Consider the following 18,923-nt stretch of genomic DNA (forward strand, 5'->3'; position numbering starts at 1 on the left):
CCTTTCACCTTAACAGTAATGGTCCCACAGGGACCCGGTGCCTAAACTCTCCAAAATCCAAAGGGAACCCTAGAAATTTGTCTTTGCCAAGGGGGAAGGGCTGTGAATGAAGGAAAAGATGTGGACTTATGAGAAGGGGCAAATTAAGATTACAAACTTAACACAGGTCCATGACATTTAGCTCTCAAGGCACTAGCTGGTAAAGTGAACGGCAAAATTTACGCAGAGCCGGTGGGGTAAGAATGCTATTCCTGATCAGCGTTTGCTAATCACAGCCTCTGTGCCAATGTGTTCTCTTGTTCAGTCTCCAATGTTTGTTTTCCTTCTCAAAATTCACTTGAGAATGTGATGACATTAAACTCACTGATTTCTTCAGGACAACTTTCTTTTCCTGATGAGTGAGAGCAAATAACACCAGTGAATAGTTCAGATTGGTAGAGCGAAATCACATGTGTTGACCCAAAGGATGTGTATTGAGGTTTAGTCGTGTCCAGAGTTGTAACCTTACAAGTATTGATTTTTAAAAATTCAGCAAAGTTTGATTTAGACAAACGTTGCCCGAGGAGCTTATGGTTGGATGAAAGGAGTTGGTAAAGAGAACACTGTCAGTGTGTGTGGGGGACTCATCTGACTTTGATAGGAAACTTTTGAAGCAGTACATGCATTTCTTTTCCTCCTCATAACCCAAACTCACAGAAAATTTTCCACTGAGCTGCAAGAACAAATCAAGACCTGGTTGGACTTTGGGATAGGAAATAGCACACATTCTGCAAAAGACACTGTGCTCTCTCTAGAGTGTTTTTTTGCGGGGGGAGGTAGGGGAGGTAAATAGGAAGGGGATGTGGGGAGAGGCAGGCACGCCATCAGTAGATGAAACACATCAGAAACTAAGACCCAACCCTGTTCTCTGCAGCTCTACATCAGGCTAGCAGATGGCACCACCGAAACCCATCCAGAGGAATAATCTGCTTCTCTGGCACTTTAAAGGGAACTGGAGAAGATATTGCAAGACGCACAAAGTGAAAAGTGAGGGACATTCATAACTTGGGGTAACCGAGACTCTACTTATAGCTCCAAATCTTTGTGGCAATATTATAGCAACCATATTGCTGCACCCACTGATTCTAGTGGTGCTATGGGGTCCTCAGACAGAGCTGGGCCTCCTTCCTCAGCTTTGGGTCAGATTTTAGTCCACGAACTTAGTTACTAAGTTCTCTGGCATTCACCAGCTGTGTGACCTAGAAAAAAATGTCCAATTTCTTGGACACTCTGTTTTCTCTCTCCTTGTCTGTAAATACGGAGATAATTTTATCTACTTGGCCGGATAGTCAGTACTGAAAGTGCTCGTAGCTTCTGAAATACATACATAGATACAGACATGTATCAATGTATGTGCTTAGAAAAGTCGAAAAGATACTAAACCTTTAATGTTAGTAGTCCTCCCCTTTGTGAAGTTGGCTGAGGGCATTTTAATTCATTTCATGTCTCTGAATTTTCTAATTCTTCTGCATTGAACGTATCACTTATATAACCGGAAAAAGTTTTAAAATGAAGGCATCAAGCCTTATTTCAAACTAGGGCCATAATAGCAAGTTTTCTGATTTTACAATATTATTTATGTTGCAAAAAAAGAAATGAGTCACTTTTTTTTTTTTTTTTTTTTAAGAAAAACAGTTCACTCAAGTAAGGAAAACTTTCAAAACTGCTCTCAGGAAAGGTAACTCCAGACTGAGTTTTACTTGGAGGGTTCTGATCTCCTCGTTTGAACCCTCTGTGACCACAGTGCAAGCTTCAGAAGGAGAGGGTCGCCAAGAAGTCCAGTTGGTTGACTGGCTTTTGCCATATTTTTTCTCATAAAAATGACTCTTGCTAGGAAATGAAGGTAATAAAGGAGGCAGGCAAAGGGGACACAGAGGAAGGGAGAGCAGGAGAGGGGCTGAGGATGAGAAAGAGCATGGTTCAGGCACAGCAGAAAAGACAGACTGAGTGTGAGACTGCACAGCCTCTCCATCTCCAGCTCTGTGTGTGGGTGGCACATCTGCAGAGCGCCCACCCTGGCACAGCTGGTGCATACCAGTACACCTACCTCCATGGGGTAAGGAGCATTGAACTCGACCTCTGCAAGATTCCAGGCAGCATTCCCTGGCCTATCTGCTTTCCAGATTTCCTCGTAAAGGCCAGCCACATCCCGAGTGTAAAGGGAAAAGACATTGTCATTTCCCTGCTGGATCTGGTAATAAAATGACAGGCAGCCAGCCATGGGGGCCGTGGTCAACGGGGAGATGAGCTGTGCCACCTCCTGGAAGTGCTTCACATAAACCGAGTCCACGTACATGTAGTGGCCTGAAAATCAGAGAGACAGAGCACAGCGTAAGAGTTGGGGGTGGGGAAGGGAAGAGGTTCAGGTGAAATGGTGTGATTCTGCATTCAAAATAATCCAGCAGGAATGGTGAGGAGGAAGTGGATGAGTTACAGCTGACAGAGGTTTGGCCATGAGTGGATGGAGAAATGTTGCAGCTGAGAGATGGGTCCATGGGGTTCATTGCACTCTGCTAAATACAGGATGAGACCATTCCTTTTACTTTCCTTACTTTTGATTCAAGTAAAATACACATAGAGAAAAGTAGATGTGTCATCTGTCGAGTGCTTAAATTTTCACAAGCTGAACACACCCATGGAAAGAAATAGAACATTACCCTAGAAGCCACTCCCTCACAGTCCTTATTTGAGTTATAAGACTCTGAAGAGGACATAAAGCTTACCATCTATTCTTAAAAGGGCATGGAGAGACCCTCCTGCACATGTTTACAATTAATGCAAGATTTCACCATGTGTGTTTTGAGTGAAACTAAGATTTTGAATTCCAACTATATGGCAATGTGTGTATTGTTAATAGCATGCAAGTCAATCGACACTGAAATTTGGAGGAGTGAATATGTGGTATCATTCTTGGCAGGTCTTCGTGGGCTCTGGACCCAGGGGCTGGCCTCCGTTAGGGGCATCTTGGTGAAACACAGAAGCCATATGACAGAATGGAGACAGCCTTGACTTAGCATTGAAGAGAACTGAGGTTGAATCCTGCTCCACTTCTTACTAGCCCTGTGACCTTGAACAAGTTTCTGAGTATGTCTGGGTCTCAATTTCCGGATCTCTAGAATGACAATCAAATACTTTCCTCATAGAGGCAATGAATATTACATGGAGTCATGTATGTAAAATGCTTAGCATGTGCCTGGTGCATTGTAGCTGCCTAACAATTACAATGCCATTCACAATTCTAGAACCATGCTTGCCCTATAGCCTGTTTTGTATAAAGGGTAAGCTATCATTGTTAGCAATTTTGTATGAATTTATTTGAGTGATGACAGAGAAGTGCTATGCAATGCAGCTTCAACAGAATGCCCTTTCTATTTACAAGCTCAGAACAATTACAGCTTAATATCTTCATTTCCATGACATAATCTCTGGTTAATAAGAATTCCTGGCCAGGTGCAGTGACTCATGCCTTAATCCCAACACTTTGGGAGGCTGAGACGGGAGCATTGCTTGAGGCCAGGAACTTGAGACCAGCCTGGGGAACATAGTGAGACCCCTGTCTCTACAGAAAAAACTTTCTTAAAATTAGCTGGGCATGGTAGCATGCACCTCTGGTCTTAGCTATCAGGGAGGCTGAATCAGGAGAATCACTTGAGCCCATGAGTTCAAGGTTGCAGTAAGCTGTGATCACACCACTGTCCTCCAGTCTGGGTGATAAGCGAGACCCTGTCTCCAAAAAATAAAATAAAATAAGACAAGAATATCTTTTCTCCATTATGAAGAGCAGAAAAAAATATTAGAAGGAGCATATGCATTTATACACTGGATGTTTACTTTGTATCTAGCACATAGCCCGGTATGTGGTGGGCCCTCAACAAATGGTTATTTAATGTACAGACATGGTCTCAGAAAGGTCCTCATCTCAACATGGCAGAGGGGAAAAATGGACAGGGCAAAGCTCACTTTCTCCTGATGGCAAGTTGTTCAACACCCTGAATCCCCTGAAGAATCTTATTTGAATATAATTTACCTTATCGTCTTGCCAAACCACACAACAGTGAATAAACAGAGATTACGAACTCAAATTCGCAGAGGAGGCAGCCAGATTAAGTGTATGAATGAAGTTGATTGAGTCAGGGAGAAAATAGAGAGTGGTAAATTAGTAGCTAGCATTTGAAATCTTACTTTTCCCCACATTAAGAAACAGAAACCAAGCTTGTCTGGAAAAATAAAAACATCTGATAGTGCTGGGCCCATATTCTTACGCAGCAATAACCGGCTTGGGGTGAGAAGCCTGGCCCTCACCCCTGTGTTCTCCAGCCTCCCTGAGAGAGCAGGGCCTACCCAGTGGATGCCCGGCATCCAGCCCCGTGCTGCAGGCTTTCCCCATCCTAGTCTGGAATTCAGGTTTTCATGGCAAATCTATCCATTTTTAAGGGATGCTTCCTGTGTGGTTTGCTAGGGCAGCTGTCACAAAACACTGCAGAATGGAAGGCTTCAGCAACACACATGTATTGCCTCACAGTTCTGGAGTCCAGAAGTCAAGGATCAAGGTGTCAGCAGAGGTGGTTCCTTCTCAGGGCCGTGAGGGAAGGATTGGTCCTGGGCCTCTCTCCAAGCTTCTGGTGGTGTGCTGGCAATCTTTGGCATTCCTTGGCTTGAAGGTCTCTGCCTTTATCTTTACATGGCATTCTCCCCGTGTACATCTCTCTCTGTGCCCAAAGTTCCCCTTTTAATAAGGACAGCGGTCATATTGGATTGGAGGCCCACCCTACTCCAGCATGACCTCATCTTAACTAATGACATCTGCACCCATCTGTATCCAAGCGAGGTCACATTCTAAGTCCTGGGGGTTAGGACTTCAACATATGAATTTTGAGTGTGCACAATTCAACACCTAACACTCCCTACCATATTTTTTTAAACTTCGTATGTGCCAAATAAACATATCTACAGGCTAGAAACCACTGTAGGCTCCACTTTGCCACCTCTGGGGAGGAGTTTTAAAGGAAGAATCAGAATGTCAGACTGAATAGAATCAAAGAACCTCTGATATGGAGGCAAGGTCACTCCTCCATATCCCAAGCTTGAAAACCCTCTAAAGCACTCCTGGTGGCCAGCCAGCCTTGACGAGAACATTCTAGTGGTGGAGAATGCCTATGACCAGTTAACCTCTGTAATCTGCTTCTGTTCTGTAAGAACTCACGTGAGTAACAAAGGCAGAGATGAAATCTTCATTGCCCTTTGTAACATGACTTACCAATGAAACAATCTTTTTGTGAGATATGAGCTGGGAGAATTGAGTGGAGGAGAGCTATAATTCTTTGTATTATAATGTACATACATTATAATACTTTGTGTCCTGGATACCTAATTGCAGGGGCCACAGAGATCCTCTTTAAGAGAACTTGCTGAAGAAACCATCATTGACTGGGTCTCCAGCCACCTCACCTTTGGACCTGCAGGAGAGTGTACCAAGACCACACCACTCTGGGCTGCTCCCAGCTGCCTGCTCCAGAGTGACCAAGCACAGCAGAGGGGCAGGCCATTCTGTCTGCCATGGGGCCCTTCAGCAGCTCCCGTTGGCCCAGGTTCTCCTCTTCCTCAGGGGTCAGGTTTGCATCCTGAGCTGAAAGTTTTCCCTACCCAGGGCATCTTTATGACTTTTGTGGGCCCCAGGCCCTTTTGCTGTGGTGGGCCCATTCCTCCATTAAAAAAAAAAAAAAAAAAAACCCTTAACATTTTGGTTTACTACTGCATTGGCATCAAGAGGTATATAATGTAGGCTAGAAATTATTATATTCATTTTACCCTTCCAGTTTTAAAATAAAATTAAAATATTGTCATGGACCCCAAAAATGCCATGGCTCCTAGGCACTATGGCTGCTGTGCCCAATAAGGACATTGGGCCTGTCCCCAGCTAGTCTGGCTCCTTCCTCCTCAGAGCCTTCACAGCCATCTCTCCCAGGAAATCTCTTTCCCACCTAGTCCCAGCTTACTGTCTGCTTCCACAGCCAGCCTTGTTGTAAATTCACCTTCCTTGCAGATGACAGACATCTGAGAGTTGTCTTTAAAGGATAGTAACTCACCTGCTCTGTGGACAATATTTTGTGCATTTGCAGTCAAAGTGCCTCACTAACAACTTGTGCTCAGGACGCTAGTCCAAGTGAACCACAGTCACATTTCTGATCCAAAAATCATCCAGCAAACACAACACGATCTGCCCAAAGTGAGTCAGAGAGGCTGCTGGGAACAAGACCAAGACTGCTGACTCCAAGTCTCATTCGGAACCACCAGACTAGACCACATGCCCTTGCCCCCTTTTTCTTTCCATCATTCATTTTTTGCCAAAGATGGGTTCTATTTGCTGACAATTTGAGCAACGTTAAGCTTCTCATTAGGGAACAAAAGGTAACTCATCATGAGTTTATTATCTCAGTTGAACTGGTAGGGGTGATTCAGAAATTGTCATTCAGGTGTCTGCCCCAGGAGAAGAGGCTGGAGGAATGACAGCCGAACCAGGCGGAGTGTGTTATCAGATACAATCTGTTCTGAGGAAGAGGAGTCAATGGGTAGGTGGCTGCAAGTGCCATAGTATTCTCCTTTCTAAAAACAATGAAGGTAGCCTGGAGTTCTTGGGAAATTTTGTCCAGTGCCTGATATTAGGAGAATTTTCCTGCCTAGTTCAATGAGCGCAACACTCCTATCTGGCATAGGGTTCTAGAGCTTCCAGAACCTCTGGAAAAGGCCTTTTTTTTTTTTCATCAGATCTTTAAGATTCGAGTAGGATGAAACTAGGTATAGATGGACTTTAAGTAGACAGAATCCTTTAATCTGCCAAATCACTGGAGACCCTGCAGGCCACAGAGATTTTTAAAGTATTAAAACTTGAACTGAAAATGAAAGAGGTTATATGGGGGGAATGGGTTCCCCCATAAGATTAAGAATTGAGAATTGAGAAGCTTAGCCACTCCTCTACAGTATGTGCTGCTTTGCCATACACAGAGTGAAAATCAATCTATTATTACCTAATTCTGGATTATACACAAAGAGCCCGAGGTTTCTAGGCAAAAAACATTTCAAATTCAGCTGAAACAAAGATCACAATTCTCAGTCATGCCGCCAGTGCTCAGGCCTCTTCTGGGATGGAGCCTGCGGTGCTGGTGTATGCACACTTGCTCCTGAAAGGCTGTCCGTTCCTTTCTTGCAGCAGCCTTCTGTATTAGCTGAACTTTTCATGTGGAACCAGTGGCCCCTGGTAGTCAGCCATTTCCCCTTGTATTAGGGAAAGAACTTTAAAGGCGGTTTCTGAATGTTTATTTTCAAGCAGTCTGGCTCACCAGCATTCCCCCAAGACTGCCCTTGGCTTGGCCGTGGAAAGCCAGAGGCATTCTCTGACTCAGCTGTGATGCGGTCCTGTTGGCCACATTTGCACTCCAATTGTGTTGTCTGCTCCAGTGTTGCTGGTTGTCTGGACAAGCTGTCTCCCCAGTAGGGCAGACAACCTGGTCTGAAGAGATGTATGCCAGAGGGAAATACCCCTGGTCTGCTGCCATGGTGAGTAGATGGCACCCAAAGAGAATGAGTTACAATGCGTGTTTTTCCACCCAATGAGTCTGACAGTATCTTCACGAGCCTTTAGTTGTAAGGGTTTTGGTGGCCCTTACCATCATAAAGTCAGACTCTAGTCTTTTTATACAGCTTTCAAGGATGATGTAAACACGAATGAATATTACGTGAGACTTCTCGTATCTGTGCTAAGACCTCAAAGCCCCAAACAATAAGTGACGACAACCTCTATTTTCTAAAGAGAGGTGCTAGACCATCAATATGCTAAGTGGCAACCCCTGGCACCTATCCCGGCTCTACCAGTGTTAGCCCGTCTCTCCCCTCTAGCTTGTGCATATGAGAAGGCTCGAGATGAATCAGAGAGATTGGAGATGGGGTTTCTATAAAGAGCGTTGTCACAGAACCGCCCTGCTATGTGTTTCCTTTCAACCTCTCCAGGGAAGGCAAGGGGATTGCTTCCCCTTTCTTACCTTGTCTAAAGGAGGGGCCTTAAGGGAACCACTCATGGAAAAGGTAGAGGAAGGAAACTGCCATCTAACCTCATCCCCTCCCCTATGTGCAGAAATTTCTGAGCTCTGCAATTGCTCTGAACCTTGAGATGAAGGGGGTCAGAGTTCTTAAGAAAGCTTGACCAGTGATACTGGAGTGTGGTGTGATGCAGAGATGGAGCCTGGCACTGGTGCATACCTCTAAAGGCAAGAAGCTAACCCTAAGGACCTGTGGGGGAAGAGTAGAGAAAAAGGAGTTTGCTGCCGGTGAACTGCACTTCCAGAGTTTGAGGGGGCAATTTAGAAGGCAGCTGGGCTACACTACCTTAAAAGAACTCTTCTCAAGAGAACTGCCTGCCAGTGCGGTAATTCCATTAGAAGGGAGCTGGTGGGGCATACCATGACTTATAGGAGCTAAGAAGGATTCATAGATGGTCAGCCAGAGAGTTGCTCAACCCTGTCTGGCAACACTAAAGTGGGATCCCCCATTGGCCATGACAGGAATGCCAGAATTTGGCCATGTGCTGTATGAAGGGCATCACCTCTAGATTAAATAGCAACAGTCAAGTGAAAGTTTTGTCCCTGGCCTTTGCCTTTCTGTTCCATCCCCACCCCGCCTATTGCCTCCCAACCCTGAAGCAGCCAGAAGCCAGTAAGAGGGAGAAGAGGTAGGGAAGAAAAAGGTGAAGTATGAAGAGACAAAGCACAAACCTTTCTCTCTACAGCTGTTGTGTGGCCCAGTCTGTGGGAAGATCTAAACTAAATGAGACATTGCAGTTGTGACTTGACTGAACCTAATCCTTGAAAGTGAAGATGTTTATTAATACCTGAAAGTAACTGGAAAGCCACAGCAAGTCATCCAAGGGTAGAGAAAGGAAATTCGGCAGACCTTGCACAAAGAAAATGGTAAGTAAATAAAGAAAGCTGCTTCCCTACCGCATGCTTCCACCATGCACCAAATGGATCAATGCAGAGAGTAAATAAATAGGTCCTGTTAAGACGACCCTTGCTCATTCCAAACTGAAATGAGTAAAGAGTGTCATGATCATGGAGAGATGATCCATCCATCTCGTGATGTTTGATGGAATAAAATAACTCTAACCTTTTTTTAGGTTTTGAAACCTTGTCCAGCTTCTTCCAGAGCAACACAACAAGCAGGCTTGGTTTTTTAAATATCAGCAAAGAGATGCATTTCCCTCATTATTTTTCCGGCAATCACCTATTTTTCTTTTTCTTTTTTTTCGCTAAGGTAGGTAGAAAACAGTAATGATCTGAGCTGTCAGTAGGTTACCTCCTGAAAGATTTTGTTTCACTTCATGAAATATGAATAAAGAAAGAAACCCATATGTGATGAGTCAGAATTAAGAAAACACAGTATAAAAATCACAACCCCTCCAGTATTCCAAAGATGTCCCACCACAATTCTTACTGCATTATTTTAGTCATTTCTATCATTAGACAATAATTTGGGGGCACGATGCTCATTTAAAAACCTTGACTCAATGTTTGGGGCAGATTGTTTGGAACATACAAGGAAATGAAGGAAAACTCATATCCACATTGTAGTTTTCAGAAATTACATTCACTGTTTGCTTTTCTACAACCCAAAGACTAGCACTCTCCTGGGAAGACTTCCCTCAACCCTCTCTGCAGTTCTGAAATTCTTAAGTAGACAATGAGCTCCCCTTCTACATGCTGTTTCTCCAGTTTTTACCTGAAAGCAAAGGCAAAAGCTGCATCCAGTATATGAACGAACACAAGATGAACTCACATAGAGCAAAATCTGCTGTTGCAGGCAGACATCTGAACCATTTAATCTTAACTTTGCCACCCAAACTGATAGAGCTCCAGGGAAATCAGTATACCCAGTAGAAAACAAATATAGGAGAGGCAACCTCTTTCCTTTTTAGAGCATTGGAGGGTTTGTTTTGCTTTGTTTTAAAGAATGATACTGACCAAATCTTTGAGTCCTATGGGCAGAGCTTTTCAAATAAAGTATTTTAGAATCTTTTGAACTCATCATTTTTAGCCCCACCCTCTATAGGGGAAAGACTTACAGAGCACTCCAGGCTTAGAGGAGTGTGTGTGTGTGTGTGTGTGTGTGTGTGTGTGTGTGTGTGTGTGTTGAGTGGGGATGTTGGCTAATGAATGGCCAAAATATTAGTCCAAAGGTTGAAGAGGACTTGGAGTGAAATAACAGGAAAGATTGGAATGCAGGCAATCAGGCTTCCTGCTAATCATAAGTAGGAATGTAGCCTGCGACCTAGGGGTTCCTCTGCCATCATCACATACCTTGTGCTTCTCAAATGCTGTCCAATCATAAAATAAACCATCCACTCTCATGCCTCTACACTTTTGCACATGCTGCGTTTGTCTCCCCCTTATCCATTTCTTCAAATTCCCGTTCTGCTATTCCTTCCTCAAGAGAGCCTTCTCTGTACCCCAAAACCAAGGTAGTCTTTTTTCTGTGGTTTCATATCATTTATTTCATACCTCTATTAGTCATGCATTACTGTGCATGCTTGCAAGTTTATGTAGCATTTTGGTATTCAGATAATTTGAGAAATGCCATAATGTACATGAGCACAGAACTATATTAAAGGTGGTGGGAAATCCTGAAATAAAGAAATCTGTTTAGCTTTCTTTAATGCAGGGTTTCCCCAGTTTATTTGACCACATATCACCCTTGTGCTCCATATAAGGATTAGGGAAGGACATTTTGGGAAAAGTTGGTTCCTATAAACTCTTTGAGGTTAATGATTTTTTTCTTTTTTATAAGCATCTTTTTTTTTTTTTTTAAACTATACTTTGAGTTCTGGGATACATGTGTCAAATGTGCAGGTTTGTTACACAGGTATACATGCGCCATGGTGGTTTGCTGTACCCATCAACCCGTCATCTACATTAGGTATTTCTCCTAATGCTATCTCCACCCTGCCAACAGGCCCCAGTGTGTGATGTTCCCCACCCTGTGTCCATGTGTTCTCATTGTTCAGCTTCCGCTTATGAGGGAGAACATGCGGCGTTTGGTTTTCTGTTCCTGTGTTAGTTTGCTGAGAATGATGGTTTCCAGCTTCATCCATGTCCCTGCAAAGGACATGAACTCATCCTTTTTTATAACTGCATAGTATTCTGTGGTGTGTATGTGCCACATTTTCTTTATCCAGAATGACTGTTTTTTTACAACACCAGGGTATGCAAGAATGTAAATATAAATACATGTAAAAAGTGCTTATTATGTGTTTGTTGAATGAGTGAAGGAATGAATAAGTGATCAATGAAGAAGCGTAATTCTGGTGTTGAGGCTCTGACTGGGTAATCCCATGGATTGCTGGAAGGTAGGTAGAAGATCTTTTTAGACTTCCTCCCTTCAACCCTCGGGTCAGTTTCTTTTTCAGCCCACAGTATTGACATATGGGTACCAAGCAATGCTAGTGGGAAAAGCTGCCTGCCTTGGGGAAGTATTCTAGAATAGCCAAGAAAGAAGAGGAAGAATGGGAAAATGGAGAGAAGGAGATGGGAGGGAAAAAGGGAGTGGGAGAGGAGAGAGGCAAGTGCTTATGTCAGGGGTGGCAGCACCCTACCAGCAAGTCTTAGTGCTTCTCAAGGATGACCACACCACTATGCCTACGTCTTGACCCTTCTGGTCAAGATACTAGAAAATCCAGGGCCTCTTTTTCTCAACCCTTTGTTCTTTTAGTTCTCCTTTTCTTCTAGTGCCAAATGCTGTGTGCTTATAAGTATCCAGGAGGGACTCAAGCCATTTTGAAATAGATCTCACTGAATGGTGAATTTGGAGATTTTGGTAAATAGCATTAGGCAATGAGAGAAAAGTAAAATATTGGAACTCAAAGCCATCTTTGAATCATTGAATTCAAATTGCTCATTTGCAGATGTGTCAATGGAGACCCTAAGAAGTTGAGGGCTTAGTCAAGGTAATAAAGTACTCTGATAACTGAGCCTGGAGCACAAGTATTTGGACTCCTAGCCTGGGGCTCTTTCTCTATCCCTGGAGACACAAATATAGTCAGAATATTCTATGATTGCAGATGGGCGTGAAGAAGGACTAGGAGAATTACACTCTTCAAAGGATGAATTGCACTCAGATAACATAGTCAAATGGATGATTTGACACTAGTCCATTGGTCTGTTGCCTCTTCCAAGAAATATATGTTCTCCCCAGCCAGCTGCCTCTTGCCATCATTGAGGATGAAAAATGAAACACTGAATAATCACTGAATCATAATATTGGTTACCCACAGGGTTTGACTTTGGAACTAATTTTTAAATGATTTGGAAAAAGTTCTCTAACACTTCCCCATTGTTAAATTTGCATCTCTGTGCAACTGTGATAATGACAGGAGACATAATTGCCATTTTGATGCATCAGCCTTTCAAGATCCTTTCTGTTCCTTGTATTAGATTCTTAAGATAGGACAGAAAAACAATCTCAAAACTAGCCTATTGTCACACATGAAGAAAAAATCATCGGGCTTTTCTTTCTTCAAACCCCAAGAGATTGTTAGTTGCTTTACTCATTTACATAAAGCTCTCAAGAGTTGGTGACATTTTATTATTTTGAGTTAACCCAACTGTCTTTTAAAATACTCATGAAGATTCATGGATTACTTTGCCATGACTGGTTATCATTCACTGTACACAGAGCACTCGTTTATAGTGTGGTTCCTACAAAGGGCCCCAAATGAGGATAGGCCACTTATTTATAAGGTAAAAATATGGACTATCCATAGAAAAAATTCAATCTCTTGTCACTGTCAAAAGTGCTAAACAGCACTTTGGGAGGCTGAGGCAGGCAGATCACCTAAGGTCAGGAGTTTGAGACCAGCCTGGCCAACATGGGGAAACCCTGTCCTTACTAAAAATACAAAAATTAACTGGATGAAGTGGTAGGTGTCTGTAATCCCAGCTACTTGGGAGGCTGAGGCAGGGAGAATTGCTTGAATCCGGGAGGTGGAGGTCTCAGTGAGCTGAGATCACACCACTGCACTCCAGCCTGGGCAACAGAGCAAGACTCCATCTCAAAAAAAAAAAAAAAAAAAAGAAAAGAAAGAAAAGAAAAGGCTGAACCTAGGTTTTAAAGGTAGGAAGTACATAAACATGCTTTTTTTTTTTTTTTTTGGTCTTATCTCAATTTCTTATGTAAGTGACCCCAGATGCATCTGAAGAAACAGTTTCTGGGGGATTCTTCTGTACTCTTGCTCCACCTTTTTACTGTCCATCTACTGAAATAATCCCTGTCATGTTAATCCATCTAAAAACACTGCTGTGATGGTGTCTCTCCCCTGCCCAAACACCTGTGTGGCCTCCCATTGTCAATGAAATAAAGTCTCTTACCTGGCATTCCAGGCATTTTCGAAGTTGTCCCTGTACTGCTTTCTCAGCCACATCTCTTCCCCCATCCACCCCTCGTAGCTACCACCACTGTATCATTGCTCTTAGCTTTTTCTCATCTTTGTCAAAATCATACCAATCCCCGAAATACGGTTTACTTCTTTTATCATGTCTTCTAGGACATCCAAGCAGTGAGGGGCCTCTTTTGTCTCTGAATTCCCAACACCTTTCTTTTTTGGTGGGGGAAGGAGACCACTCTTATTGCACTTGACACATACCGCCCTTTGTTAACATCCAGTTGTGATAAAAATCTCTTTTCCTTTCTTGAAAGAATCTTCCTTGAAGCTGGGAAGGGGCCATAGAGGATCTGTCATTTTAATTGTCATTTTCCCCATTATATCTAATGCTGGGTCAAATTAATGACAATGCTAGATTTAAAGTTGCATTTGTTTTAAACAGGCAAGCTCCATGAGACTCCAATCTTTTTATTTGTGGTTACTTATAAGTAACTTATTCTAAGAAGCCTGAACATGTTGTAAAAGAAAAGAAACTTGTCAAATGAAGGTTGCAAAATAGAAGTTGGCCAACAGGACTTGACCTGCAAGTGTGTTTTATTGGCCCACACTGTGATTTTAGAAAACATTCACCAACTTTTAAACATTTGGGAAATTTCACACACAAAAAAATCCCCTGCCTTCCTGATGATCTTGAAACATCAAAAGATCTAGCAACCCGGGCTTGCATTCTCACACAGCAGCAACTCATTAGAGCCGAGTAGCCTTTGCACAGGGTCTCTGCTGTCTAGTTTGCCGCAGTCCTCACCCAGCCCACATGTCATTTGCTTATACTGTCTGCCTGGCTGTTACAGGAGACTGAACCTGAGATTCGGGATATAAAGGAGAAGATAGAATAGGAGCAAAGAGAACAATAAGGTTAGGATGAAGACGGTCTAGAGTCAAGATAAGCTGAAGGATGAGCACTTTTGAAAAAAAGAGTTGGAGACATGGTTAAAAATATTCAGATGACGAAAAGCAATAGTGAATGAAGAAAAATGGAAAGAACCATAAAAGGTCATCAATATCTCTGTGCAAAGGATCAAAAGAGAAAAAGTTAACTGTTTGCAGCAGAATAAAAATTCCTGTCTTGTTCTTGTTGAAAAGCCAGCCGCCAGAAGCTTCTTACTCCTTGGAGACCTTGGAGTCGAGGATGAAATGTCTTGCAACTGTGGAGAGACCTAGGCTTTTCCAAAGCCTACCAGGGTCCAGGTGAGAGCAGTGGTAACCCACAAGTAAGTAAGCCCTTGCCCTTGTCTCTCTTCTGTGGAGGACTTCTTCTCAAAGCTGACTTCTTGCTGATACACAACCTCACCTCTCATTTTCCTTGCAGAGAAGCAGCCTTCTTCGCCACTAGGGGGGCCTGTTGCACACCACATTCAGAGCTAATCAGCAGTATTGGCTCACCTCACTGTCACTTGGGAAGTTCCTAGGACCCGTTCCCATCCTTTGATCTATTTTCAGTGAAAAGTAACCTAGGATTATTCCAGCCTTGTCTTTAGAAATGAGAAATATTAAACAACAAATACACAAGAAAGTAAAGCATAATATGGAAATGTGAAAATACAAGACTAGGCCACAGGTGAAGGAAAATCTTTACGGGGTGGCCTTCCCCGTAGCTACAGAGCTCACAGGTGCAGCTTGTCTCTACCTCCCTGTAGATCCTTCCCTACTCTTCTGCCACACCTCCTGGTTCCTACTTAGTTCCTACTCACCCTCCTCCCTCCTCTCTTCCCTATTGACAGAAGCCACAGCTAGGTCAGTGCAGGAAGTGGGAGGAGACAGCAGAAAAATTTATCCTGGGAAATGGACTCCATTTGACCGCAGCTCACCCAGTTCACTCTTGAAGGTGTGATCCTGTGGGAGAATGGAATGGACATTCCGAATACTTCCTCCTCCAACAAACCAGTTCACGTTGGGATTCCAGCGGTTCACAAAGCCACAGAGATGATTTTCTTCAAAGTCACATTCTGGGGAAGGGAAACAAAAACACTGCATGGACACACAGTCACACCTGGGTACACCCATCCTACTACAGAGTTTGCTCTTAGATATTCAGAAGTTTCTCTCTTCCTTTGCCCACTGTGACCTTTCTACCAGGACCCCCGCACAATATTGGTCAAGAAGAGAGACAGATCCTGTAATAAATCAAGATTCTAATTCATCATTGGCCCTTTGGATTATGGCCCTTCCACTTATTAGCCATGTCACTTGGAGCATGACTTATCACTTTTTGTAGCCTCTGTGTCTCCATATGTGAAATGGGGACAATGTTCCTACTTCACAGAGCTATTGTAAGTGTGGAGAGCTCCCAGCGCAGTGCCAGGCATGTGGTCAGTGCTTGGTACAAGTCAGCTGTTTTTATCAGTCACCTCTGTCTCAAAGCACTGCTCAGCGTTATGCTCTGAGCTCTAGAAAATTTTTTCCACAACCCTTTCTTGAGTCTGGTAGCCCAGTCCTCCTTTCCTTTCTCTTCTCATGATGAACAAGTTGCCCAGAGCTGAGGGGCATGTGTCCGAGATGCTAAAATTCCATTTTCCTTATAAATGAGAACCCAGGCAAAATAGGTGGGACAGATCTATCCTAGGTTCTGGGTTCCTTTTGCAGCTACTGAGTGGAGAAGAGAGAGAGGATAATCAGACCCTCCTCTTCTCCCCTTAGTGTCGTTGGCATGTTTGCGTGGATATATTGATCTTCATCAACAACTTTTCCTTAAAAAGGAGCAAGAAACTCACAAGCTAATGCCTCCACTGACCCTTATAATCATGCAATTAAACTAGGAAGTATAATTGTGCTGGCCATTGGCCCCCTGCAGATCAATTTTGCTCTTCTCCACCTGATAGGTCCTGCAGAGGTTGACCTATCTGAACTGTATCAATGGGCTCCCCTGCCTTCCATCTCCCTGTTGGATTCGACCAATGGAAGGTGGAAGGAGAGTGAAATCAGGGGTTTAATTGCGCAGCAGTCTCCCAGCCAGGTCGCCATGGGTTGGCAAATCTTGTCAAGCAGTCCTCACCAAATAGCTATTGTTTATAGGTACTGGAAACTCCTCCTCCCTTGTCCTTTCAGGCCAAAGGAAGACAACAGCTCATGAATTATCACTGTTACTAGTCCTGGGTCACAGAGCTGTCCCTTGCTGGCTTCCTTTACGACTCACAGTTTGTGATCTCTTCAGTGAGCTTCCCTCAAATTACTCAGGTTGAGTGTATCCTGTTTCCTCCTTCCTGCCAGGATCTTGACTGGTATAGTCAGCAATGTGTTTTTACATTAGCAAGCACTGAACATTTCTAAGATTTTCATTTTCAATGTTTCCACCACAGTGTCTGCTAACCAATGCCCTAACATTCAGTGCCAAAGCCTGCCTAAGAGTAAAATAAAAAGCAAAATATTCCTCAATGTGCCCGGCTTCATTCTCAGCACTTTACATAAATTAACTTATTCAATCCTCAAAGCAGCCCCATGACATAGGCACTGTTACTAACCTCATTTTACAGATGAGGAATGGAAAGAGACAGAGAAAGTACCCAGAAAGAAAGAAGTGAGAGCATGATCATAGAGTTTAACGAGTTAAAAGTGTTGGCATCCTTTTGTTTCAAACAAATCAGAAGTCACCACATCATTTGAAGAAAGGCAACATGTCTTGGATGCCCAGCACTGTATATACCAATCATCTTCATAGCCACGATCTCATTCCTCCTCCCAAGAATCCTAGGAGGGAAGCATTTTATTCCCATTTTACAGATGACAAAGCAGAGGCTGAGGCTCAGTAAGCTGACTGGGCCAGCAGGTGGCGCTCCACCAGGGGTGTCTAACTTCTCTGTCGTTTGCAACCTTTTACAGATGCCAGGTGGGAGCCCAGAGGGAGGCTCAAGGAAGGGAGCCTGAGCCTCACTGTATCTTCAGAAAATGGTATATTTTCTTTCACTTGCCCTAGAGACATCATTGAGATCAAAACAGAGAAGTGAAACTTCAGGGGATTAGCAAAGGCTTTTTTGTTGTTGTTGTTGTTCAGAACCTTCTTTGACTGTCCTTTCTCTTCCCCGCCACGTTCATTTAGCCTTCAAGAGCTGTCAGTGCTGAAAAATCTCTCAATTCTACTGCCTTTTTCCGATTCCACTGCTAATTCAGTATTGCCCTCATTAAGTCCCCTCTGTAAGGTCACAGCTGCTTCCTAGGGGTTTTCCCACCTGCTGTGTATTTTCCTTGTACCCAACTCATCTTCCACGTGACAGCTGGAGTCATCTGAAAGTGCAGCTGCACACTTCTCCCCTGCTGGCTGACCCATATGATTCAGCAGGTCCAAGCTCCACATCCTGCATCCACACTTTTCCATCACAAACTCCCTTAGCAGTCTTGGTCTTCACTTCAAACACCTTACTCAGCCTCTTCCCTTTGCCTGAACCTGCTCTGTTCTTTCTCCCCACAGAAGTCTGGCCACAGAGAACCCTTGCCTTCCTACCCTGCACCTCCACTTAACTAAATTCTTCTCCTTCTTGAAACTCCAGCTCCAATGCATTGTCCCTATTCAGTCCTCTCCAATTTCTTCTCCTCCTCCCTGCGCCCCCACTGCACAGCTTGTCCTTCCTCAGCAGTAGTTACCATATACAGAACTAGCTTCAGTGTAGACAAATAGAGACTGAACCACCATAGGACAGGGTTTACCCTTTCTTTATGCCCTCTTGGAAGCTGGCACATAAGAGACAGCCAACCAACTCTTCTCAAGTGAATTCTAAGTGACAACTGTGATTATTAAGAGGAGGACAGTGGTATGCCAAGAGAGAAATGAGGGAAAGAAGATAATACAATGTCTGCTTTTCTGGCACATGCTACAAAAAGCTGAGTTTCCAGCAATTTGTAAATTATTTTAATCAGAACATGTCAAGGTTAAGGTGGCAGTTCTCAAGTTACAGTTGCTGCATCTATGTTTCTTTCATTAATCCAGACAGTACAGGCAAATTCTAATGAGCCTTCCCACACTAAAGACAAAACAACATACAGTATTCAAATGAACCTAGCAAAGAATTTAAACCAGTATGCATTATGCAGTGCATTCTATAAAATACTTGGTCTTTACGATTGATTCAGTTCCCTCTGGCAACAGTAGCTTTTAGAAAAAGATTCGCAGTTTGATTTAATGAAAATGAAGCCCACTTACCAATACAGTAGCCGGTTGTCATCTTGATTTCAAACAGTGCAATGCTGGCTGTGTTTCCCTGTCCTAGTACACCTTCTATTAAAATCTGCACAACATATGGGGAAGAAGGGGAGTTAGACTTCAAAACATCATGTTTCCTTGGTTCAGTATTTCAGCTATTAGTCTGGAGCTGTTCAGCCATTCAAGGCAAAATAGGATTGTTAGTCTCAGCTAATTGCTATTGGATACCAATTTCACTATGGACTTTACTAAAAGAATGTGTATGTATAT

At 43.3% G+C, this 18,923-nt stretch overlaps 1 protein-coding gene and 1 long non-coding RNA gene across 7 annotated transcripts in view; one reads left to right on the forward strand and one right to left on the reverse strand.

The window, feature by feature from the left end:
• LOC105498653 (uncharacterized) overlaps positions 1 to 18,923 on the forward strand; it is a 160,745-nt gene that overhangs the window by 119,673 nt on the left and 22,149 nt on the right. For 3 of the 4 annotated variants that reach the window (XR_011612467.1, XR_011612466.1, XR_011612469.1), the window contains exons 7-9: positions 8,819 to 8,999; positions 9,206 to 11,431; positions 14,606 to 14,710. This is a non-coding gene — a long non-coding RNA (uncharacterized lncRNA). Of the gene's footprint in view, positions 1 to 8,818; positions 9,000 to 9,205; positions 11,432 to 14,605; positions 14,734 to 18,923 lie in introns of all 4 variants that reach the window. The other variant, XR_011612470.1, reaches the window with a different exon arrangement.
• LOC105498654 (MAM domain containing 2) overlaps positions 1 to 18,923 on the reverse strand; it is a 170,497-nt gene that overhangs the window by 87,530 nt on the left and 64,044 nt on the right. For all 3 annotated transcript variants that reach the window (XM_011770879.2, XM_011770882.2, XM_024786710.2), the window contains 3 exons: positions 18,654 to 18,738; positions 15,331 to 15,468; positions 2,087 to 2,343 (listed from right to left, as the gene is read on the reverse strand). In XM_011770879.2, coding sequence (XP_011769181.2) covers positions 2,087 to 2,343; positions 15,331 to 15,468; positions 18,654 to 18,738 — 480 coding nt within the window. The remainder of the gene's footprint in view (positions 1 to 2,086; positions 2,344 to 15,330; positions 15,469 to 18,653; positions 18,739 to 18,923) is intronic.

This window comes from Macaca nemestrina, chromosome 14 (genome assembly GCF_043159975.1).
Source record: "Macaca nemestrina isolate mMacNem1 chromosome 14, mMacNem.hap1, whole genome shotgun sequence".
NCBI lineage: Eukaryota > Metazoa > Chordata > Mammalia > Primates > Cercopithecidae > Macaca > Macaca nemestrina.